General features: G+C 42.6%; 2 protein-coding genes across 4 annotated transcripts in view; one reads left to right on the top strand and one right to left on the bottom strand.

Annotated features, from left to right (window-relative positions):
* Positions 1-261, bottom strand: part of HMBOX1 (homeobox containing 1) — a 109,280-nt gene extending 109,019 nt beyond the window's left edge. For all 3 annotated transcript variants that reach the window (XM_031046603.2, XM_031046604.2, XM_031046605.2), the window contains exon 1: positions 174-261. The gene's annotated coding sequence lies outside the window, so the exon portion shown is untranslated. The remainder of the gene's footprint in view (positions 1-173) is intronic.
* Positions 262-743: 482 nt separating this feature from the next.
* INTS9 (integrator complex subunit 9) overlaps positions 744-26,127 on the top strand; it is an 81,242-nt gene continuing 55,858 nt past the window's right edge. Inside the window, exons 1-7 of the mRNA XM_005146393.3 lie at positions 744-790; positions 5,505-5,632; positions 10,975-11,035; positions 13,471-13,533; positions 17,305-17,444; positions 19,609-19,695; positions 25,300-25,420. Coding sequence (XP_005146450.1) covers positions 782-790; positions 5,505-5,632; positions 10,975-11,035; positions 13,471-13,533; positions 17,305-17,444; positions 19,609-19,695; positions 25,300-25,420 — 609 coding nt within the window. The 5' untranslated portion in view covers positions 744-781. The remainder of the gene's footprint in view (positions 791-5,504; positions 5,633-10,974; positions 11,036-13,470; positions 13,534-17,304; positions 17,445-19,608; positions 19,696-25,299; positions 25,421-26,127) is intronic.

Below are 26,127 nucleotides of genomic sequence, written 5' to 3'. Positions count from 1 at the left end.
TTACGAGGAAAGCCGCTCTCCGCCTCGGCGCGACTCCCCACAGGCGGCCGCGGCGCCGGCTGAGGGGGGACCCCCTGCACGCCCCCCCCCTCCCCTCCTTCCTCCAGCCCACCCACCCGCCCGTCCCCTCCCCTCCCCTCACACCGCCGCTCCCCCCTTCCAGCAACACTCACCTCTGGGTGCTGGCGGCGTCTCCACCTCACCATGTAACGGCAGGAGTGGGGGGCCCCCCTGCCTGCCCCAGCGTGAGGGGAGGTGAACGGGAGCGCTGAGGGGCGAGGACAATAGGGGGGGAGGAAATCCCTCGGCCACCTCACCCCCCTCCCCAGCCCCCTGAGGACCAGGGACCCCTCCCCGTGCGGCCCGGCTCCTGCCGCTCCCAGCGCCTCGCCCGCTCCCTCGGGTTTGTTTGGGTTTTTTTGGCTCAATCACACCAGACTGACTGTCTTTGTCTGTCTGACAAGCGCCATGTTGATATCAACATCCGAGCTCCCACCTGCTGCCGATGTGAGACCATGGGACTTGTAGTTCCCGCCTCCCCAGGGTGACGGGGAGACCCGCCGCGCGCGGACTACAACTCCCAGCACGCCTAGGGGTCGCGGCGCGCCGACGGAGCGCGGGGCTCAGCGAGCGGCGGACTACAACTCCCGGCATGCCTCGGGAATGACTTCATCCTGGGCGGGGGGGGCAGCGGGACTGCAAGTCCCATGATTCGGTGGGGCCCGGGCAGGAAGGGAAGGGGGGGGGCAGGATTGTCCCGGTAAATAGAGCCGGGGGCAGCATGAAGCTGGTGAGTGCATAGGGAGGGGGGTGTTGTTTGGGGCTCGGCCTGCCCCCTGCGGCGGGGCTCCCCGGGTTGTCCATGGGCTGCGACAGCGTCAGCCCCGGCGGGTGGGAGAGGAAGCGAAAGCTCTGTGGGGGGTGGCCTGGAGGGGCCCGTGGGGGCGGGCCCAGCCCCAGCGCTCCGCTCCCCTCAGCACCGCGGCACGCGAGTTGCCGCTGGGGCAGGCCCACCGAGAGCCGGCGGGCGTGGGTGAGGGCAGGGGCACAGGCCGCAGCGGAGCTCCTCCTGCCTTGTGCCGGTGGTGTAGAGGCTGCCCGGGCTCGGGGGGTTTGGGCTGGATGCGCACAAGTCTTATGAGAGGCGGCTGAGGGAGCTGGGGATGTTCAGTCTGGAGAAGGTTCAGGGGGACCTTACTGATCTCTACAACTGCCTGACAGGAGGTTGTAGCAAGATGGGGTCGGTCTGCTCCCAAGGCACAAGTGATAGGACGAGAGGTTCAGGCTGCGCCAGGGGAGGTTTAGATTGAATATTAGGAATAATTTCTTCACGGAAAGGGTAGTAAAGGTATTGGAACAAGTTTCCCAGGGAAGTGGTGGAGTCACCATCCTTTCAAGTGCTCAGAAACCATGTAGATGATGCCGTCAGTGACATGAGTTCGTGGTGGACCTGACAGTCCTGGGGTAATGGCTGTACTTGATGATTTTGGAGGTCTCTTCCAAACTAATTGATTCTGTGCTTTTATGATAAATGTTTGTGCGAGTCACAAGGAAGAGGACAAGTTTCTCTGCCCTTTACACAGCACAAGCCTTGCCATGGAACAGAGCAGGAGCTAGCCCACTGCATATGTGACTTTACTGGGTTGCTCTAAGAAAATTAATAAATACCTGTGGTTCATAATGAAGTTGTTTCCATCAGCAGTATGATGTTAATACAACTAGTTACTAATGAGAAAACCAGCCTGGAATAACTTTGTCAAGTGTGCACTATGCTTCTGACAAGTACTTTGGTTTCTGATATAACAATCATGTAAAGGGAAAGTTGACAGAAAATACATTACCCATATTATTGGTTTTCTCTCCAAATCTCCCTTTTCAACTCCTTAAGTTCTTCAGAGACCTTTGATTCAGCTGCTACCTGACTTTCTGGAAGCTTATTTCTGCTGCTTTTTTTCTAAGGAGCTGTGGCTGCCCCATCTCTGGCAGTGTTCAGGGCCAGGTTAGATGGGGCTTGGAGTGACCTGGTCTAGTGGAAGGTGTCCCTGCCCGTGGCGGGGGGCTGGTTCTAAATGAACTTTAAGGTCCCTTCCAACTCAAACCATTCTATGATTAAGAATTTCTGTTACACCTAATGTACTACAGTTCTTTGGAGGTGAAAACCAAAGCAGGTTTCAAGATACCTGAGCATAACATTTGAGTTGTATAACCTGAAGTTACACTGTTGTTAAATATATGATTGTGTCTGAGTTTTGAGACTGAGCAGCTTGTCTTGAGGAAGCTTCATAGCAGTTAACTTGGATTCTGGGTTTGTTTTGAGGCTTCCAGTAAATCACTATCTCCAGTGTAACCATGCAAAATAAATTCAGTAGGCAGGTGGCTGAAGAGCTTGATCATAGAATGATTTGGATTGGAATGGACCTTAAAGCTCATCTAGTTCCAACACCCTGCAAACAGGCAGGAACACCTTCCATTAGACCAGGTTACTCAAAGCCCCATCCAACCTGATTGTGTAATCTTATATATGCAATTAAGCCTCTGTGCATGGATGCTACCAGTGGGACAATCTGCAAAGCTAAGCACTTCCGGACATGGTTGTAGAGCCTGAGATAATGTGGGGTGGGGAAAGCAAACTGAGAAACATTTAAATGAAGACCATAGTGGAAATGCAGGGCTCTTTTAAAATCTAGAGTCTTGCACAGGGGTAGAGAGAGGAAAGAGGTTGGGGAGGAGGGGAATAGAAGCTGCCTGAAGTCTGTATTGTGATGTTTTTAGACCTGTGTATAAATTTGGAGACTGGAGATCATACAGATTCTTGATCTTACATTTATCTGGAGATGTGCCTGTATTTCCAGGTTGTGGTGGGAGGAGTTGAGTGCTATTTCATCCTCTTTATTTTTTCCATCTATTTGGGTGGAATTTGGAAGAGCAAGGGAGAGGTGACAGACTCCAGACCTGCTTCAGAGTCCAGTGAAAATGTCAGACTCCCACACATTCAAATGTGCTTTGGTCCAGGCAAATCTAGTTGCTATTTTTGCATTAGATTTTAAGGTAGCATGTGATGCTAACACTGGAAGAATGCACCACAGTATTTGTTAGAATTCGAAGCACTGGCTTTAACCTGCAAAATGTTTTGGAGCTGCTAGTGTGAGACATCATCTTTTCTGTCACATTGCCATCCATGAGATCATCAGAGACACTCTGAGCTGAGAACCTGCTGTGAGGGCCTCAGCAGCTGGAGTAAGCCCTCATTCTGATCCCTGTGCCCGGCTCTGTCAAACTTCCATCCAGTTTACAAAGGCTGCCAAGAAGGTTGTGAGCTGAGCTGGGAATGTTGGTACTTTCTGAATGTTTTGTGACTTTTTTTCTATTGATACTTTTTAGTTAGGCACCTCGTGTGTTCACTGCGCCAGCCTTTAGCCATAACGGAATAAAGATAGAAGGAAACAAATCTTAGAGCAGAAAGGATGTGCATTTTAGTCCAGTCAGGAGTATCAGTGGCTGGAATCCCTGGATCTGTTTTAAACAGTAGCAAATATGAACCGGGTAAAAAATATAATGTTTATAGTGCATATAGAGATGTATATTGTACAAACACTCAGATTCTCAGGTTACTAGTCTAAAATTCTAATAGAGGTACAAGCCCAGAAATGTCACCTGTGCAAATAGCTCTATAAGATATGAACTGCATTTTTAGTTCTTTTTAGTCCCTTCACTTGAATCTGGTAGAAAGAACCCATTGCCTCCCTGGAATCCATTTACTACAGCACGACAGCCATAGACATAGATTATTTTAGATGCTTTTAAAGAAGAAAAAAGAAAGATTTTCCAGTTAGCTCGGAGATGTCAGGGTCATGATCCTCTTCATGATTTTAATAAAAGCAAGAAAGTGTTTTGCTGATAAAAGTGGTGATATTTCATTGCCTTTTATAATTACAAATGCTTCAAAAGCTACAAAAATAGTTTAGATATTTTTTTTCCTTTGTTTCTTTCTACTTGCTTGGATTTATAGCATCAACTGTCAAAGGTCTGGTCTGGGAAGGACTTAATTTCACATGTGTATTTTACATTTACAAATAAACCAACTGAATTCCTTACCTGTGTACTCCCCTTTTCACCAGCCTGGCTTTTCACAGTTGTTTTGAACTTTGCTTACAGCAGGCAAAATCTAATGTCTAATAACCAAGGCTTTGTGAATTTAAAACAAAAGTCTTTGTGATCTTCTTAATTTAATATTGAGGCCTTAGTAGCTTTTTAATATTTAAATATAATTTAAAACATGTTTCTGAGGAATGTATTTTATAGACTCCTTGGGAGTTGCTAATCCAAACACTTGCAGTCCTGCATTAACATATCGTGAGCAGAGGTAGGAAGTGAAATTATTAATCTGCCTTCTTTCCCCTTCATCGAATGAAGTATAGAGAGCAAGCATAACTATAAATGACTTAAAAAATGACTGAGTCTGGGTTTAATGCAGTTCATGGCCAACTACTTGAGATTTTTCATCTTAACTGATCAAAATTTTAATTTAAAAGCTAAAGTTTGACCACCTGAGCTGCCAGATGCCCAGACTTCAGAGATGCAAAAACTTTCCTTCCAGATGCAAAATCTCTTTTACTTGCAGTCCCGGAAGGAATTAATCCTTCTCAAAGAAGAGAAACACTCACCTCGAGGCGTCCACGCTCTATTCAGGCATTTACGTTTCAAACCCCGAATTTTAAAGGTGGCATTTTTATTCGCTTTGCTTCTTATTCAAAGCTTCAGCTGCTCCTGTGCCTTGTTAAGTGTTTGCCGCACTCCATGCAAGAGGTTGACTGCATCTCAATGATGCTGAAGTGCCCTGGTACATAACCTGCTCACTGGCTCATTAAGCTTGCAAAGCAGTTGGGATTTCTCAGTACACAAACCCTTCCATTCAGGTATGGTTGTCCATTCCCTCATGTTTCCTGTTTGCGTTTAGCAAGACAAAAAGCAGGTGAGAGCATGCCCCAGAGCTGCTTCGGTGCACACTACAGCTTCCCCTGCTGATCTGTGCCAAGCAGCCACAGCCCCTGCTGTGCCTTGTTTGGTTGTTTAGTCAGGTTTCTTAAGGAAATAAAACTTGTTTCTGCAGGGATTCTCTCCCTCTCTTTCCACCCCAAGCAGTTTTCGAATTTGCTAGCCAAGGTCAGCCAGGTTTTGCCAGTAGGACCAAGTTTTGAAGAAACTTATGTTTTGGGATTTTTGTGAGAATAGGTGATTGTTAGGGAAAAAAAAAAGATTCCTCATGTGTCCTAAACTGGAAAAGGAGCTATGCCATCCTCTCAACCCTTGTCTGAAGAAAATCCACCCCATAACTTCAGTGAACACACATCTGTGTGAGACACAGATTTATAGGAAATCAGGTTTTGTTCTGGTGTGTATGAAACTGCATGTTGAAAAATAAGGGGAAAAAAGGCAATTTTTGGTGGGAGAGGAGGTAACTGTTAGTAAAGGTCATGAGTAACATCCTGATCGTATTCTTGCAGTACTGCCTGTCAGGACACCCAACCTTACCATGCAATGTACTCAAGTTCAAATCCACCACCATCATGTTGGACTGTGGACTGGATATGACGTCTACCCTCAATTTCCTTCCACTGCCACTGGTTCAGAGGTATGTTCTGCGGCCTGTACACACTTTGTCTGTGTCTTCTTGGGTTGCAGTTGGAGTGCTCTGCATGAAATGGTGTATTGGAAGGAGGGAGGGGATGGGTACAAATGAACAGCATCATCCGATATCATAAATAGACTTTGTTCACTTAAAAATTCTCTTTATCAAAATAACGTCCTTTGGCTCAGTAGACGGAAGACGTTTTATGGATTTATTGATTGGTTTTTCTAGATAATTTATTCTAAGCTTCAGTAAAGTATTGCTGCAACTGCTCAGCACAAGTGAGGTCACATATCTGTCATCTTTCTGGCTTCTTCATGCAAGATGAGATAAATGGATAACTGAGATGAAGTGAGTGGAGCCCAGCAAGTACTGTTTAACCACCATCTTCTCAGGCTTTTCTTCAGAGCACAGACTAATGCAAAGAAGAATAGCACTTAACAGTCTTGTTAGTTGACTTGATGGCATAATTGTTCCCTTTTAAAAATTAAATAAACAAAAGATCCGTGCAGCTGAGCATGAGAATGGAACAGCAATGAAACAAAAGTAGGATCTAGAAGAGAATCCTTAGGTCAAGGCGTTCCTTTCTATGCCCAAAATAGAAAGTAATCTTTTCCCTGGTTTTTAAGTGAATTTGGTTATTCAGCTAGGGTGATTTATGTCTTGCATAAATGAAATAAAGTACTAAAATGAGTGGTTGGAAAGGTGGAAGTGAGTAAACTCTTGACGGTGGGAAGCAACAGGAGTTTTCACGAAAGCCAGTTAGTAATTTTGATCAACAAGCAAACAAGTGAGGAATGTTCTGGGTTCAGGGAGGCTGGATTGAGAAAGGGTGAATATGACTGAGAAAGGGAGTTTCCTAAGAGACCTAATGAGGTTAAATCAGTTTGTCCAGCACTTCCTATGATTTGTTATTTTTTGACAGGAAAAGAATAGACAATGTATGCATTGTTCCACAAGAACATGGAGTTCAAGATCTGCTGTAGAGTAGGCAGCAGATGCCTTAAGACAGATCAGTGTGGTAGTCATTTTTTGTCCCATTCCGCAATTGCTAACTACAGTGTTTAGGGGCAGCAGTTGATTTTTAAGGGATCCAGAAAATTTGGCAAATGGAGAATTGCCTTGCATTTGCTTTCTCCTGAGTCAAGGAGGTACAAAATCATAAAATGAAATATAAACCTTTGTAAATAAGTATAATCAGTTTTAAATAACGTTAAGTTTGGTGGCTTTGTAACAGGAGCAATGGAAAATAACTGGGGTGCATGATTCACAGATTAAAAAAAAAAAGTAGAGTGCAGCTAGAGAACATGCTGAGAATTCTTGTATAAGATAAACCGTTGTAGTTGGCGTAGTTTTAGGTACTTATGACCTTAGTACAAAATAAGTGTAAGAAAAACAGGATAGAAAAACAGGACGTGGGGACGGGGAGTATCTGGGACTAACAGATGTCCAGGATGGACTGCAGCTAAGCTAACTGATAAGAAGGACAGGATGATTGCCATGTCTATAGTGTTAGCCAATTAAGTTGGTATAAACATCTACCTCGTGCTTCAAAGGCTGCCAGAAGTGATGAAGATTGTTGGAAGAAGTAAACAACCCTCAGAGACCACCACCACAGTTCTGTACGCATGTGGGGAAACTTTCTGGAAAATGATGTAATTCATACATAGCCTCATGAACATGCATGTATGTCCAGTGACTATATAAGGACTGCTTGTGTAGCAATACAGGGACACATGCTAGGTGAAGCTATGCCCTGTGTCTCCTGGCACCACAATAAGGAATACCTGCTTGTCAACTTAAACTTTGTTGGCGAGTTTGTTCCTGGAGTTTTCTCCGATAACTCCCATCTCTCACAAAGAAAAAAAAATCAGAGAGGAACAAGTAGCAAATTTAGGTGATTGAACAAAGGCTTTAGAGGTTCTTTAGAACTGCAGGCATCAGCGCTCCCCCAGGATATGCCAGCTTTGTCTGCTAATAGCAGACCCTGGGAATGAACAGCCAAATTACAGGTCACAACCTGAAATTCCCCAAGTACCTCCAGAATGTCTGCACTGAAATGACTCAAACTCAATAAGAAAGGATGTCAGATGTGACCCCTGATGGCCCACTGGAATCTGAAGCAAACAGTTGGATTTAAATCCAATCAATCTTGCCAGTAAGGTGATTGAACACCCCTTACAGCAAGGATTGTCCTAAGCATATGGACTTGGGCAAGTAATTGATCTCTTCAGTACTCTACAAAGCAGATGTCCTGCAGGCAGTTGTGGAAATGAGTTAGAAACTTGAGGAGGAATGTGGCTGTCGCTAAAAAGTCCAGATGAAGACTTGTTCATAGTTGAACTGTTACCGTGATGTCTAAAATACCCCTGGAATTCAAAATGTGTATTGCCAAAACAGCAGGATGACAAAGAGCTGATATTTTCATCAGTTTCCAGGTGAGAGACTACAAGAAGGACTGACTGCCTGAGCATGAGGCACGTAGCGTCACAAGAATTTGAACAAAGATTTGGCAGACCTGAGTTTATTACCAGCTGTGTGTCCTCCCAGTACCAGATGTGATGAAATAGACCCATGTGCAATAGCTATGGTTCTCTCTGGTGTCTTTAAACCAGAGGTCTCCAGAGTATGATTCATGAACCACTTGGGTTCTGCAAGTCTCAGTATGTGGTCTGCAAAGCACCCTGGTTTTTACCTCTGTGGAGCTTAAAGGTATGGTATTACAGAGGATCTTCGCTATGCAGCTAAATCCTGTGTTGTACCTGGCATGGGGCCCTCCTTGTGCAAACATTTTGAGAGACTCTGCTTTAATCTGTGAGAGGAAAGTTCTGTAGTGTTTGTGTCATTAAAGGGACTGGACATTTTTTAGAGTTCTTTGCTCTTCAGAAAAAAGCCTGTCAAAAGGTATTTAGATTCCACCTTATCCTGGAAATGGTAGTCCTTGTTCTCACTAGCCCATGGAGCATGTGCAAAGTACCTGCAGTTGCCAAACACTTTATGCCTCATCACATACTTTAAAGGAGGTTTGTCAACTGGAATTTTCTCCCCTGTACCAAAGTCAAATGCAAAACCGTAAAATGAACATGTGGGAAGCTCTTAACCTTTCCTGTCTAGCCATGACACACTTGCTCACATTATTTATGGGACAGTTCTAGCTATTTTGTATTAATCAATCACTCTATTACAATGTCAAAACTATGTCAGCAGGAACTGTGTTACTTCTTGGCTCCAAGGTAAAGAGTCCTTTCTGTCCTGTGTTGCTTATTCCACTTTCATACACACACAAGACTTATCTGCTAATTTTACCTCTCCTGACAGGACTGTATACTCTCCTGTGGATGCCAGATTTAGGTTTTTAGTCAATAGTACTCTTTCATCATGAATAAAGCAAAATGATGCTAGGCTAAATTAGGGGGAGCAGGGCAAGCATATCAGGGAGAGCTTACTCTGTTCTGCCGCATGCTGGTGAAACCACAAATGGATCCAGGTTTGGATTTCCAGTCAAAGAGGGACACTAAGACACTGAAGAAGGAGTTCAGGGGGGCTTCAAGATGGTCATGGTCTGGAGCCCATGACTATGTGGAGAGGCTGAGGGAGCTGGGCTTGTTCCGTCTGGCAGAGAGGAGGTGAGGTGGGGAGCTAACAGTCACCTACAGCTGCCTGAAAGTTACAAAGGCAACAGAGCCAGACTCTACAGTGGCATTCAATATAATGGGCTAATGGCCACATAGAGTGTCTTGAGAGGCTCAGGTGGCAATTTCACCCATTCCCAGAGAGGTTCTAGAATCTCATGCTCCAGGGATTTCCAAGACACAGCTGGGCAAAGCTGTGGCTGACCTGATCCATTGCTGGCTTTGAGACATTGGACTAGAGACCTCTAGGTGTCTTTTCCCGCAAAGGCTTCTGTCTTTTCCCTTGTCTGTCAAAGTTATTGCACTTCAGAATGGTTTATTTTTACTTTTTCCCCATTTTTTTCCATAACTCTTTTAGTCTCACTACACCAATTCTACTCAGTCTCCAAAATGCTGCTCTTAAGTTGTGCTGTTGAATGTGGCAGTGGGGAGTACATTTAGCCACCTCATCTTTCCTATAATCACACTTCTTCAGACTTACTCCTTATCCTCAAAAGGGGGTTACACTTCTCTGGTACAGCTTCTCAATGACATATCCTTCTGCTCTCACCTGTTACCTTCTGTCTTCACTCATTGAGTCTTAGGTTTCCCCCTTTTCCTTCCTTGAGACTTTCTGGAGTGCCAGTTAGGATTTGTTCTTTTATATTGATGTTAGTCTGAACACAGCATTCCTCTGAGCCCTAGTATGACTTCCTATTTTCAAGTTCTCGAATTTGAAAGCCCTGATAGAATATAAGCATGCCTGTCTGTAGAGCTTGTGCACAACGCTTGCAGATTTCATTGCAGGTGAGATCTCGAGTCTCCAAATCTGAGGTTCTCACAGATCTTGGTTCCAGGTGGCTTCAATTCCTTTGTGTCCTCAGCTTTTTCTTTTTTTTTTATTTCTGTAGATATACTTCAACACAGTGGGTTTAGAGCTAAGTTATAGGCTCATACAAAAATCAGACATCAATGTGAGGTGTGAATAAGTCTCTCAGTTATGGTAGCAAGAAATGCTGTAGCAATTACTACTGTAAACTCAGAATTGCAACATCCACCTTGAAGTTTCTTTATTAATACTTAAAACAATTAAAAAAAGGGGCCCTGCCATTGCTGGCTGGTACCAGACCTGCCAGCTTAAAACATGCAGTTGACAGCAAAATATCCTTCCCCTTTTGTCTTTCCAACACAGGTAAATGCACTGTACAGCTGTTGATGTGGGTATTTGGGGTGAGACTTCAGCATGAAGCCATGGTTTATGTGGATATAAAATCACAATCTTTGCGTCTCTAAATGACTTAGTCCAGAGCTTTGGTCTTTCCCTGCCTTTGCTAATGGGAATATTTATCCCAGAGCATTTTTAAGGTGTTTTTATATTGTTTCAGGCATAGGGTTTGTTGCTGCTCTAACTTCTGTTTCTGCACCTAGTTTCACCACAGGGCAGTGTAAGCAGTGCTGAGCCTTTTTGAAACTCTCACTGTAAATTACCAAAATCAAACTCCCTGCATGCATCCTCTTTTTATTCTTTTTACTTGTAAGTGTCATGATTTGTAAAAGTCATTTTAGTGAACATTTAAACACAGTGAAACTGTCTGTCTGTTTTATTGAGATTGTTAATTCCCTGAGACAGAAATGGTGTTCTTTTCCAGTATAACACCAAATAGAAGGTCTATGCTTAGCGACTGATAATGGTATAATTAATATTGCAATAACGCTTTTTCTCTCTTTCTGCAGCCCCAGGTTGTCCAAACTTCCTGGTTGGGTTTTGAAAGATGGAAGCACGTTTCTGGACAAGGTACTATAGTGATGGTTAGAATTTTCTTGCATGCAAAAAGCTCCCTGACAGGTTAGGAGCTTGCACTGCATGAATAATACTTCCATGCTGACTCATCGCAAAGGTTTCTATGTGTACCTTTATCAGCCACGACGTCCTTGTATAGCAGAACATTTTGAAACAAAATGCTAATAGCAACATGGAGGCTTTCAGTCTTCAGAGGTAGCCTAGCTTTATAAAAAATCCTCTTAAAATTCAGAAATCATCAGTATGAATATTTTCTTATTTCATGGAGCTCCATAAATAATAGTGCTTTGCCTTCTTAGAGTGCCTTTTATTCAACAGTCTCACTTTTCTGACACTAAAGCTTCATAGCATGCTTATAAATGAGGTTGGTATCATACCCTCTTTTAGGCAGGAGAACTGTGAGAAAGTGAATGGTTTTCCCCTCATGGGAGGTCTCTCACAGAGGAAAAGCATGTCTTTGGCCTCTGAAATCAACATGTGTTCTGCTGCTGGATATAGCAGGGAGGGTATTATTTCCAGCCCCCTAATTCTAAGACACAGGACTTACCCAGCTACATGAGAGACACAGATTTTTTTCCTTTTCCCCTCTTTTCATTACATTAGTTTTGTAGGCAGAATTTAGCTGGGGCTTCAACCAAAACTAGGCACTGCAGTGTCCAGCTTGATCTGCCACAGGGGAACAATGAACACAAAAATATGTCAGATGTTGGTAAAATAGGCAGATACATTTCAAATGTGTGCAGCAATAGGTATCAGTAGAAAAAATACAGTTTTAATAGACGGTTCTCTGACTATGTGGACATTAAAGAAAAACAGTAATAATAGTTGCTTTTGTAGGGGACTTTGTGGTGGACAAAATGGATTGATCTGATTTTTACAGACAAGGAGAAGATCATAGATTAAAGACCTGATTTTTTCTTCTAATTGGAGACAAAAGAAACTGTACAGGCAGTATTTCTGTTAGTAAAATAGTAACAGCTCTATTCAGAGCACATGCTAACTGGCAGTCACACAGCTACAGAGGCTCAGAGAAGGAATGGAATTGCTCAGCTTGAGTTCCCTGGAATTTGTTTCTCCTGAACCCTAGCCTTGGTCTCAGAGCTTTGGGCTCCCTTCTGTCCAGGAAATGGTAGGCTGTTAGTATATTTCTATAAGTGATGTATTTACATTTCTGTGGTGCTGCGGCAGTGTGTGCTCAGGAGAAATCTTCAAATTTGCTCAGCATCAGTGCAAATCGTGTTAAAAATTTAAAGGCAGCATCTCTTACCTTCACCTTGACCATTGTAACTGCTTGGAATGGTAAATTCTTTGACCCATGCTGGAAAAAGGCAAGAGAAGGAGTCAAAGGGGGGTGTTTTATCATGTCGGGTGGCCATTCCTGTTACAGCACTCTCTGGATGACAGTTATAAAACTTAAGTCCTGGAGAGGCATTGAAATTTGCTGCGATCTAGTTTTAATCATTTTGAACACCCTTGAGATGAGGTTAGGAGACTTCTGCCACTAGATGTAATTGCTCATTCGTTATTAGTTGGCAGGTGCACTGTAATTATTAAGAATTGTATTCAATCTTTAATTCTGTCAGTCTGAAGCTGGCTGAGACTACTCGCTTTGGGGCAAGCAAGAGAAGCATCCACAAGAGAAAGCAGAGCAGGTGATAGGTAGCCTGTGAGGTGTGTTAGGACTAAAGTTGGGAATGTTTTTGTTCCGTACATTATCCTGAAGAATGTGACTTTTCATGTGACAAAGATTTCTGATGTCAGCCTTGAAAAAGAATGAAGAAAATAGAGGACTAAAGATCCAGTAGAGATAAGTCTAACAAAAAGTGCCACTTGGAGCTTAGATCCATGGAAGATGTTTCATCAAATGGTCCGACACAGGGGCTAAAAATTGTATTGTGCTCCTAATAAAACAGAAAAGGTTTGATGTTATTGGGAACCAGAACTAAATTCCAAACTTGTAAGACAGGCAGAGCAGTGTAAAGGTGCTGTGCACACCTTTACAAGAGCAGCAGTTCTGAGAAGAGTGGTCTTCATGACCCACTTTTCAGTTCGTACTTTCCTTCTGGTTGACAAAGTTGGTTTGCATTGTTACACATTTCACAGCCAATACATCTGCAATTGGAAGAGCAGAGAAAATGCAGCTTCGCAGGACAGCACTTCCTCCGTGGCCACGGCAAAATGAGCTGGAAAGAGCCACAGTATCTTTTCTTACCTACCAGGGTACTGTCTCTGTTGCTTCAGATGAGAATCTGATCCCTTGAAGTCTGCTTACAGCAAGTTTTATCTAGAAAAGGGGATGAATATTATGTAGGACTGGGCTGGAAATTACCTGGGATAAAGAAGAGGTTTTGAAAGAGCAAAATCTGCTGCACTGGTGTAACATTGCATTGTAATTTTGTGTCTTTTCTGTTGATGTGCTTTTCTTACAGGAACTAAAGGAGTGCTCTGGCCATGTGTTCATAGACTCTGTGCCAGAGTTCTGTTTACCAGAGGTGAGTTTGTTCGAAGTCATGCTGAAAAATCTGATTCCATTGTATCATGTGGGAGAAACTTGCTGAATTATTAAATTTATCAGCACTCTGTAAACAATGCTACTAAACCCTCTGTGTTGTTAAGGTGCCTCTAGTATCTATGACGCTGGAAAAAGGGTGGAAACAGGCCTTTTCAACAATGGTTTGGGGCAAACTGGAAGGTCTACTTGAGCAGATCGATATCTCACAGAAGAATAAGACTTCACTGTCTCTTTTTATGGGCCTTCCAGAGACAATATGACTGAGCTGGACTTGAGTATGACAGGATACATGTGCTGATCTAGATAAGAGCAGTGAATGAAGACAAGGAAAACTACTTGTCTCTAACCACAGATGCATGACCTGCCTAGTGGAGCTCCCCTGGGGAGCCAACTGTGTGGTTAAGCCACTGTTTGATTCTGCTACACTGCACTCAGATGTCCTGTTCTGCTGGCAGCAAATTGAGGTTAAAAAGTTTTGCTGCCTTCTCAGCTTTTCATCACTGCCTCTTTGAGAGAAGGGCTTTACCTTCATATCCACTGACATAACTGCAAGTGGCTCCTTCCCAGGCTGGGTTTTTTTTCCAAGAGTATCTGGGTTAAAAAGAAAAAAACAAAAGAAGGAAAGAAAGACTATTGAAAATGTTAAATTAATTGTGATTACCTGACTGATCAATTAAAGGTGTATACAGGGGAGCTGGAGAAGTAAAAAGCTGAGCAAAGAGTGGTGAGGGTAAATGATGGGGAGTAGTCTGGGAATAGTGTCCTCTTTCCTCAGCTGTGTTCTGACTGTGATAACATCAGTTCTTTCATTTCATGTTGGGATGTTTTCTCTGTCTTTCAAAGACAGAGGCAATTGCTTTTGGGCAGTGATTTTTTTTTTGTCCTTTCTGCCTGACCTTGTTGACAGGAAGTACAAAACACTCCTGGAGGGTTGTTGTCAGCTTTGCTGGGGTGCTGGTAATAGCATTTCTGCCTTTTCATTCCTTTCAACTCACCTCTTGCTGCTTCTGATTCTTGTTGTCTTGGTTCTTCTAAGCAAGAAGTCGTCTTGGTTCTTCTAACACAAAAAAAAACCGCAACAAAAACTTGATGATTTGAGGTTCTTGTGAGGATTCTGATTACTGTCCTGTGCAAGGGAGGAGTGTAGGAAGCATCTTTATACCTAGAAATTATAGCCCAGATCTTGGGAAAGAGTTTATGTTCTGGATTTCCTTTGGCTGTATACAGTCATGATAATCTGGGGTTTAAGGTGCTTCAGCTAGGCTTTGTTGTTACGTTGTTGGGCTGGAAAATACCCACAGGTGTAGCTGGAGGAGATGCTGGGTCTTCTTCACAAGCCCTAGAAACAGATCTGCTAGTTGTACACAGCTCTCATCTCTAGCTTCATAGTCTCCCTGTCTGGGGGAGGGTTCAGATGTCATGGCCAGCGGAATGCATCAGCGGAGTAAAAATGTTGCTGGTGTTTGGCAGAACAGTCTAAGAAGGAGCTTGTGTGAAAGAGCCTTTGTCTTTTTGTCTCCTTCAGTGCCACTTCTTTTGAAGAAACTTGTATGCAAAGGCAGTTAGTTTGAGAATCACAGTATCACTTCCAGGAACACCACTGCCAAAGAAAGCCAAGTTTTGAATGTAATCCAGAAGCCACAAGGTGATAAGAGGCTGTCTCAGCAGCAGAGTACACTTCCACATGTCAGAGTGCAGGGTGCAACCCTGTCTTTGCTTGGCAACCCCCTGGTCTCTCTGACTTCACGTTCAAGAAATGTTTTAATCCTCTTCTCTTCATGGGCACTTTTAGTGAGATTGCCACAAGTCCCAGGGAAGATTTTACTTTGCTTTGGTTTTGACAACCTTTTCATCCTCTTAGTAAGTGCTTCTAGCATGCTGAGATGTGAGATGCTTAAGCTTGTAAAATGGTAGTCTGTATCCTTCTGGTAGCTTGCTAAGGGCTGAGTGACTCCCCACTTCGTAGAATCATAGAAAGGTTTTAATTGGAAGAAACCTTAAAGCTCATCCAGTTCCATCCCCCTGCCACAGGCAGGGACACCTTCCACTAGACCCCAGGTTGCTTCAAGCCCCGTCCAACCTGGCCTTGAACACTGCCAGGGATGGGGCAGCCACAGCTTCTCTGGGCAGCCTGTGCCAGGGCCTCAGCACCCTCACAGGGAAGAACTTCTTCCCCAGATTCATAGAAATCTCCCCTCTGTTCAGTTTAAAGCCAATCCCCCTTGTCCTGTCCCTACAGGCCCTTCAAAAAGTTCATCTCTAGCTTTTTTTTGTCAGCCACTTTAGACACTGGAAGCTTCTCTAAGGTCTCCCTTAGAGAAGGAGACAGGCTGAACTAACCCAGCTCTCTCAGCCTGTCTCCAGAGCAGAGGTGCTCCAGTCCTCAGCACATCTTTGTGGCTTTCTCTGGACTTGCTCCAACAGCTTCACATCCTTCTTATGCTGGTGGCCCCTGTGCTGGATGTAAGACCAGGAGTGCAAGGGGCTCTCATGAGAGCAGAGTAGAGAGGCAGAATCCCCTCCCTCAGCCTGCTGGTCATGCTGCTGGTGATGCAGCCCAAGACATGGTTGGCTTTCTGGGCTGGGAGCACACACTGCTGGGCCATTTGGTTATGGTCTGGATGCAACTGAAAAGCAAGGCATGAAGAGCCACCTTGGTAGGAGCAGGCATCAGCAGACTGATACCACATAGAGAGTATTTCTGCCTGACAAGCTTAGTAAGATAAAAGGGTGCCTTGTCACAAATCTGGGGATGGTGTTTCACCTACTGCACTCAGCTTGGAGATCATGCCTCCAATATTAGCTGTGAGCATGGATTGAAATCATGAACGCTTAGCTATGAGTTAAGCAGCTTGTCACCAGAGCACCATGTCAGCCCTCTGAATAGCTGAGTGACCTACTTTCTTGCCTTTTTCATTCAAATTGCTGGACCAAGCCTTGTAATCAGATAATATGTGCTTGATGAGTGTTGAATTGCATTAGCTGCTCTATAATAACTGAGTTAGAGGTCATATATCTTGTAAATTTCTGACTTGACACCATTTGTGTTATAGCATTGCCAGTAAATATTTCTAATTAAAATTCTTCTACCAATGTTTGAAATCTTTACTTCTCTGAACTACTGCCTAAGCTGTCACATCAAAACAAGTTGAACCCACCCATGTTTTGTTGCATCCTATGAATGATCTTAATCTTGTGTTGTAGAAAACATTAATGATAAAGATGACAAGCATTTAGTTTGGGAAAATATGAGACTTATTTTAAACATAAGGATAAATGCAGTCTACATTCATCTCTCTCACTCTCTTGGGGTACACTACTATGTGCCACATAAAAAAAATACAAGATACCGTGCTAAATAACTAACTGTGGAAATTTTGGTGTCTACCCAGTGTTCCTAAGGAAGCTCCTTAAGGAAGTGTACACAGCAGTTCTTTGGTAAAAGAGTCTTTTTTAACAGCAGCCATTTCATTACATGAAAGACAGACAAACCCAGGACATGGTTTCCATTTTAAATTTTAAAAGGGAATAATTTTAGGGAGCTTTTTAAATAAATATTGTGAATTTTAAGGAAATGTTATTTCTTTGCCACAGCTGGCACGTGCCCCTCCCTGTTTTTCTAAACTGATTATAAACTGATTATATTTGTGCAATATAAAGTTTAAAGGAAAAAAGAAGAGGGAGTTTTTCTGCCTTTGCTTAAGCTGCATGAAAGGGTTACATATTGCTTATCTCTTTCCTCTGTTTTCAGACTGAGCTGCTTGACCTCTCCACAGTAGATGTAATCTTGATCTCAAACTATCACTGCATGATGGCATTGCCCTATATCACAGAATACACAGGATTCACTGGAACAGTTTATGCCACTGAGCCCACTGTTCAAATTGGCAGGTAAAAAGCCCCTTAATATTCTCTTACTCCTCTGTCATCACTGCTAAGCAAAAGGTGTAAAGGACAATATGGGTAGAGGAGTGGTGTATAATGTTCCAAAGAGGCTCTTAGGCAGTAGCTGAACACCAGCCAAGTCCTTAGTGCTGCAAATGTGTTAACTCAATGTTTTCCAACCTCTGGAACCATCTGTCTTCCAACATTTACAGCAGCTGTTTTGTGTAGGCAGTAGATGTTGGATGGTAGATCTTGAGTGGACTGAGACTCCTTGGGCAGCAATTACCAGAAAGCCAACTTCAAACCTTCAAAAAACATGAATCAAAGATCTCTCCTGCTCCTCTCTGCTCCCTTAAACAAAAGAGGAATCACCAGTCTTTTCAACAGTAAATGACTTTGATTATTGCCTTGTTGTTTTTCAGTGTTTGAAATTTATATTATCACACTTTCCCTCACACCACGGAAGGGAGTTTAAACTGGCTGCATCTCAAATGACAGTTGAGATACATAAGCTCTGAACTCTAAAGAGGAACTCCAAAGAGAGAAAAACAGCAGAAATACGAGACTGAAGTAGAAAATATAAGGCCTGACAATGCAGTCAAAAACTTAATACTTGGTCATCAAATCGTATAGTCTTTTTTTACAGATTGTCTGTTGACTGGATAGTTCAATACCAAAGGCTGCAGGTTTGGCCCTCGGTGAAGTCTCACTGGAGTTGTGCTGTGTGCATCTGTCATGCAGAGCTGCTACCACGTTCAATAATGTTGTGGTTTAAGCTAAGCCGACAACCCAGAACCATGCACCTGTTCTCTCACTCCCCCTCTCCTTCCTCTCCCAGCTCCCGAAGGGATGGGAAAGAGAATCAAAAGAATGTAACTCCCATGGGTTGAGATAAGAACAGTCCAGTAACCAAGGTATAACACAAACCACTGCTGCTACCACCAATAATAATTATAAGGGAAATAACACGGGAAGAGAATACAACTGCTCACCACCCGCCGACTGATACCCAGCCCGACCTGAGCAGTGATCTAACCCTTCTGGGTAGCTGTGCCCAGTTTATATACTGGCTATGACGTGCTGTGGTATGGAACACTTCTTTGGCTAGTATGGGTCAGGTGTCCTGTCTCTGCTTCGTCCCGGCTTCCCCTCCTCCCTGGCAGAGCATGAGACTTAGAAAGTCCTTGGTCAGAGTAAGCATTACTTAGCATCAACTAAAAACATTGGTGTTATCAGCGCTGTTCCCAGGCTGAAAGTCAAAACCACAGCCATGCACCAACTACTAGGAAGGAGAAAAATGACGGCTGCTGCTGAACCCAGGACAAATAATTAGAGACCAGATTAGGCCATGGTAACTGGACCTCTCTGTTAGCACTTCAGGGCAGGAATCTTTGTCTGTTAAAGGTCCTATGCAAACTTTCCATGGCAGAGTAATTCTCCCATTGTGTAAAAGCAAACAGAAACTGAAGGCCCTTGTAGGTGAAAGGAATTGTGTAAGTATGAACTAGCAGTAGACCTCTGGGATATAACAAGGCAACAAGCATAGTCTTGTTGGAGAATATAATGGTGTGGTTCTCCCCACCCCAAGTAATTCCAGGTGCCATTCTTCTGCAGTTATATCTGACTCTGCCTTCAAGAAGAAACATTCATGCAATTACAAATGCTGTTCAGTTTTGGGCAGTGAAATCTGCAGTTACAATTTTTAACGCCTGACGTTTTTCTGTCTTGAATGCTGTATTGTGCATTTTTAGATGAGGAGAGTTCACTCTGACAATGTTCTCGACTTCTCTAAGTGATAAACAAGCATCGGCTAATGAGTTTTCTTTGTATATTTTGTCTCATTCCATATGACAAGCAGTCAGTAACAAAGAAATCATCTTGCACAGCAGAAGAGAGATTTGGGAGTTCCTCTTGTCTTTCCACTTTCCAAATAATCCATAATCCAGTGGGCCAGATCCACTCCTGTTGCAACCAGCAGATAGAAATTAACTAGCTTGAGTTTGAAACAGTCAGTGAAGAAACAGGGGTAGGATGCCTCTGGGAAGAACCCCTCTTTAAAACTGCCTAATAGTGTTACAATTTTTGTAGTATTTTGGAAACATCTGGGACAAAGTTCTCTCCTGTGTGAAAGGCTGAAATACTAATTTAGTTAGGATGGATGTCTTTTCAGACTTCTCATGGAAGAACTGGTGAATTCCATTGAACGTGTGCCAAAAGCTCAGTCTGCCTCCATGTGGAAGAACAAGGAGGTACAAAGGTAAGGAACAAGCCACCAGGAAAGGGTGACTGTCCTAAAACACTGACCAAAGTCTAGAATTCATTGTAATGATGAATCAGCTGCCAGCATTTGAGATTTGCTGCTACCACTGAGCAGAAAAAAAAAGCCTAACAGGTTTACATCTATGACTCCTTGGATCAGTTCTTTCTTTCATCAGCCATCAGTGGTCATTCAAACAAACATGCAAGTTTGAACCTTGGAGGAAGACTTGATAACACAAAAGTGTTCCCTGATCTCTGCTCACATAGTTTAGCTTCATGATGGTAAACAAACCCAGCACATTTTTGTATTAACTTGTAAGAAATTGTTGAAATTAGCAAGCAACATAAACCTATTTATGTTGTGTTGGAGTAATTTTAATTTACAATATTTAATGTTTGCTGAAATGGTAAGAAAGTCAAACTACAGCCGTTGAAGGTCACTGGTGGCCGACAGCAGAGCAGTGCTACCTCTCCTCTCAGGACTTACAGCGTCTTTTACACATGAAGAGCAGAGGTGGGGGGGGGGGTATTTTTTGGCTTTTCAAAACTTAGAAGCAAATTGAAATCTGCATAAAAAAGGTTAGTTGCAGGCTCTCTGTCCATTATTCCATCTAAACGTAAAAACAAGGTGCTCAAAATTGAGGTCTTCCACATCTAGAATTTTGAAAGTCTACGTAATCTGAAAATTATCCATACAGGTTACTAATTGCAGATAATGCTTTCCTTGGAAATAAAACAGATGTAGGTGCACAACATGTTCTATGGAGGAGACAGTTTCATTTTTAGCACATTTTAAAGATAGGGACTGTTGATTAGAAAGTTATTTTTAAAAGCTGCTTTGTGCATTTTTAATTGATCTCCCAGTTTTCTACTCCTAATTCTTAACGTTGCTTGATTTAAAGCTTTACTAAAAATGAATTATTTAATGCACTATAAAAGTTGTCCTGATATTTTCCACTATTACAAAGCAAAGGAATGAAAAACCCAAATTAACATATTTTTAGCTATGCATTGTACTGCCCTGCTGAGCTTAGGAGCAGTCTTAACTCAGCACTGTAACTCTTACTCTTCTGAAGAAGGCAAATGAAACACACACATAAACCAAAACCAAAGGCAGTGAAGTTGATCAGGATTTTGTGCTGGTTGATGTATACTCGGATTAGAATTTTGTTGGTTTTTTAAATTTTGGGTCAGCTAGCCTGCCCAGAACCACTTGTAAAATACGAATTCACTTCTCTAAACAAGATAACAAGGTTTTATTAAGGGACAAAGTCAATAAAGCAAAAGCAAACGGTGCTTGGCGCATGACCATAGCCAGAGGCGCAAATGATTAGTATTTGTTACAGGTTTATATACTTTCACAATTCCATTAGTCACATACATATTCATAATTCCTGCATATAGGCAGGGAACATTATACTTAAGTCCAGTAATCTATTATCAGAAGTCTCCTCCTCTTGGCATCTGCGCACTGCTCTTCAATAATTGTGGGCAGGGGTCTTGAGGATGAAATAAGCAGTCTTCCTCATGTGAGTAGGGGTCTTCAAGATGAAGTAAGCAGTCTTCCTCACAGTGTGCTTTTCACCTTTGGCACAGTTGAACGCCCCAGTAATCACACAACTCGCTACAACCAGCCATATCTGTAATTATTCTGATAACTAGCAAAGATTTAAAACAGTGTGACCTTCCTGCAAAATTTATAGCAGGATGGGCAGACAAGGAGTATCCCAAGCTAGCAGATGTTTGGGAGGCTCTTTCTCTAAACTAACTGATAAGTAGAGGGATGGTGTGAAGTAACTCATTCATGTTTAGTGGGATCACTAAATCTTGTTATCTCACCACAGACTTACAACACAAACATTGTTCTTTAAAACTAAAGATACTTTAGAGGACTAGTGTGAAACAATTAACTCACATTTAGTGGGGCCACTAAATTCCACAGGCTAACAACATAAACATTGTTCTCTTTCTACAACCTAAGTTAAGCTAAAAAATACTTTATATTTTACAGACACTAGCTTTTCTTCTATCAAGCATGCAAACCCTGCCTTTCTTCTTTTTACCTTTACATATTCTTCTACTATGTGACTCCGTTTTGCTCATCTTGTGTCTTTATAGAGCTTTGTTTTTGTTACTATAAACTTGTATAGTTATATCCACATAACCACACCTGTGATTTGTGAAAGCCAATACATTTATGTGTTTATCACACACTCCTGAAGCTCACAGTGTTGTGAAGAGGGAGGATTAGAGCCGTTATTCTCATCACACTACTGCATATGTTTAGTATGCATGGTTTAAAGGAGGATCATATATCTTGGAGCTCATTTAATGTCACTTTCCTGGTGGTCATATTTTAGAAAAAGTGCTGTTTAGCACTTTGTGTGCTGTTGACTATTCCAGGGGCAAACACAGAGAACTAATCTTTATTCTGATTTATCTGCTAGAGAAGGCTGTAGTCTTTCTGTTGGAGCAGTATTTAAAATACTTTTCCCTGTCTCATGTTGCTTGGGAAGTACTCTAACATCAATAATGCCTCCTTGGTACTGTTAAGTAGCTGTTGTAACAGAGTACCAGATGAGGTAGGAGGAAGGTGTAAGAGTCTACCCCACCCCCCCAGGGTAGCAGCATCCTGTCCCACCTGTGGGAACATTGTCCACATCCCACTGCCACACATCCACACTGACATGTCCCACTGCCATAGTATGGTATGTTGGGAACCTCTATTGGATGGCAGGTCCCTCAGTTTCCATGAAATGCACACGTTGCTAAGATATGAGACAGAGGCAGAGCAATGAAATGCTGTGCTGGTCGGAATAGTCAGACGTGGTACTGCAGCTCTTCAGTAATGTAAGTTTGTGTATTGAAAACTCTTCTTTGAGGCTGGTATGAACCAGTGCAGTCTGTGAGCTGGAACAAGGGGATGAATCCGAGCTCTTTTTTCCAACTGTACCCCACCTGTGCTCTGAGTTTCCCCCTTCAGCTCCCTATGCTACTATAAAATGGAGCTCCTATCCACCATAGAGGGTATACAGGGACTTAATTAATGTTTGCAAAGTGTTTTGAGATTCATGGTGACAAGTGCCATGCAAGCGTAAATGGAACTGATTATTATAGCATGTGAGCAAACATCTACTGATCCACAAATTAACACCTGGCTAATAGCACATGCAGGGTTGGACTGACATCCGTTATTTAAGAAAATGGGATCCTTGATGAATTTTTTTTTAATAGTTGGCAGTTGCTAGAACAGAATACATATTACTTCTGAGTCTAACTTCAATTTTCCAGGCTGATCAATCACCATTACTGCTTTACAGTTCAGCTGGTTCTACTCTAAATAGTTAGTATAAACCACAAATTATTATCATCTTCATTAAATAAAGTATTGAAGCATTTTAAACGCAAATACTGTATAAATATAAAAGTTCATTATAGTGGTTTACATTTTTTCATTATCAGATCCAGTCTGAACTAATTGCTTAGCCAGTTGTATTGCCATTGGTTTGTATTTTAAATGAGCAGTCTCATGAAATCTCCGTAGATGCTCACCCAGGATATCTTTCACACAGATTAGGATTCAGGAGGCTAAAAAAGAAATTTGTCCCATGAAAGATGCTTTGTTGACTACCTATTTGATGGTTTCTTCTGTCTTTCTATCAAAGTGTCTGAAACAGGCTATTTCCTGAGACAGAGGACAAGAGAGGCCAGTATTCTGATCTGGTTTGGTACTGCCATCCTCCTCTCCCTTCAAACAAGAACATGTTATGTTATACACTATATGTTATTTGCCTTGAACAGGAGGGACTGTCTGTCTGCAGATGCCCAGTTAAGAATACAAGCCTCTGAGTTTCTTAGGCATAAATTTTATATACTAACCACAGGACCATGCTGCTTTGTGATACCTTCCTGTTTGTGGCTGAAGGCTGGCTGTCCTGGCATCTGCTCGTGCACATCTGGTTGTTATGAGGTGATCCGTAATGGGATGTTGCCATAGTGTTAGAAGGTTGATTCCAGACTCTAAAATATCCTCTAGTAACTTCCTGTACAAGTTTTAAAATGGCGGGTGGCAGGTTTAAATGCCAGCAGGCCCATATCTGAGGAATCAGCAGCCCTCATTATCTCCCTGTGCCACATGACAAAGAATTGAACCATTGGAGAATTGTCCCATTGGTCTCTGTTGGGGATCAGAATATATTTACCGTGTAGCCACAGAGTGAAGACTAATAGAAACTTACTTCAATCACCAAGGACAATTCCCCACTCTTCTCCATTACCTGTAGATATATTTTCCTCTTCCCAGAAGAGAAGCTCCTGAAAGCATCCAACACTAAATGCCTCTTATGGTAGGTTAAAGGCTTTTACAGGCAATTTGCTTCAGTGCAGTGGTGGACAACTATCCATGTTGTTTGGCTTTTTTGTTGCTTACGACTTCCCAAAAAAGATCTTGAAGACTTTGTTTGTTTCCTTAAGCGCAGTATGCTTTCAGCCTGCATGTGCTGGAATTACAGTTCTCGCACTAGACCTGTGCATTGGTCTTGGCAATAGCTGGCCTTAATCCTTTCTTCAGTGTCTTAAATTATGAAAGAGTTCACTGACCTAGTAGATATAACAATAAATTAAATTCCTTTAAACAAATTGATCAAAGAGACTTGACCAATTTCCATAAATCTTTGGAAATTGGTTTGAATTAGCCTTTGATTTAGCATTGGTTTAATATACAAAAAAATCTCCTATTCTTCTTATGCATTTGGCAGCTGTGCTGCTTCCTGCCTCAGTTCATGTTGCTAAGGAAGATTTATTTCCCAGAAGTTAGCTATCGCTCTTACAGCCTGTGACATTATAGTTCACTTCTTCCCTTGACGACGCTGCCCAGCTAACTTGCAATGTCTGTGAAGAGCAGAATGGATGGATTTTACTTTGGTGTAAACCATCTTAAATATTTCCGTGTAGGAGATTTCAAGGAGCTCTGCAGTGTCAGCTAGTATATTCTTGCCAGTATCCTGGGAAGGTAAGTGGGGTGTTGAAGTTGAAGTCAAGGAAGCTGAGGTGTAGGGGCACATGCTCTTCTAAAAGACTGGTGACAGAAATAAGAGCAGAGCCAGCCTTTGTTCATGATCTGGTACCTGTACTTTAATCATGATATTGTGGCTTACTTTTGTTTTCAAATTCTTAGGAATATACATATCCTTAAGATATGCAAAATAGACCCTGATTCCAGATCCCAGTCAACTCTATCAATTCTGGTGGTGCATTTCATGTTGACATCTCAGCTCAGCCAGCATCTTACCTGAAAATACCACAAGAATTGCTGTTACGCCTTCATCACAGCTATGTCTGTGATGAAGGACCTGAGTGGAAACAGCTACAAAGAGAGCTGGAGGAGAGCAGTCTTCGGGGTGAGGCAGAAATGGGCAGTGTGGTTGTGCTCCTCAACAGGCAGAAAGTTACGCACCTCACTTTGAAGGACAGGTGTATTTAAAATAAAAAGATAAAAAGAAGAGAAGAGAAAAATTGAAGATCTGGAGCATGTAAATGGGTACAGAAACTGGTGGTCCATCAGGAAGTCCTGAAAATGCCCACACCCTGTTGATTTTTGCAGATTGCTGCCTGGCCCTCTGAAGGATGCAGTGGAGGTGTCTATGTGGAGGAAGTGCTACACCATGCCAGAAGTGAACGCTGCACTCAGCAAGATCCAGCTAGTGGGGTATTCTCAGAAAATTGTGAGTACCTGTAAAGCTGTTGGCTGGTCAAGAGGAACAACTTGTTTTCCAGCTTTTCTCTGGAAATATCCTTCATTTTCTGTTTTTCCTCTAGATCCTGTTTAAGATCTGGTTACCCTAGCCTAGGAAAGCAAGATAAGATTATATTGAATGCCCTTCAGTCTGCCTCCCAGGAAGGGTTCTTGTTGGGTGAAATCAGGGAGTATCTATTTGTTTCTTCTCTTCCCCAAGAGGACCAATTTTAAGGCAGTGTACCTTCAGATTTGGAATTGATGGCTGGCCCACTGAGAGCTGGGAGGATGTACCAAACAAATGTATCCTCTCTGTCTGTAAGCCACATCCCCTTCTGAGTTACCATGTATCTCACTTCTGGGAATCTTTTGAGTGCTTTAGCCTCCACTTTCTTTTATACTGCAAATTAGGGACTGTAAACAAAACCTAATGGTTCGATCTGAACTTCAGAAGCCCCTTTCCCAGGGTTCCCAGCTAACATTTGTTGTCTGTAAGGCATTGACTATAACCCAGTGAAGTTTCTAGAATGAACTAAACCAACAGTTCAGTAGGTTCCCGTATGACTTGCAGGCAGCATGTGAGCCATGAGACCTGCTATTGTGGCTCAGGGCCCAAAGAAATAAAAAGGTGGGTTAAAGTAAGTTGTGTACCCAAAGCTTTTTCTCTGTTCCCTTTTCTTAAGCAATGGGCCACTG

The sequence above is a fragment of the Melopsittacus undulatus genome, chromosome 3, assembly GCF_012275295.1.
Source record: "Melopsittacus undulatus isolate bMelUnd1 chromosome 3, bMelUnd1.mat.Z, whole genome shotgun sequence".
In the NCBI taxonomy this organism is placed as follows: domain Eukaryota; kingdom Metazoa; phylum Chordata; class Aves; order Psittaciformes; family Psittaculidae; genus Melopsittacus; species Melopsittacus undulatus.
This window is presented reverse-complemented; position numbering and strand designations above follow the sequence as displayed.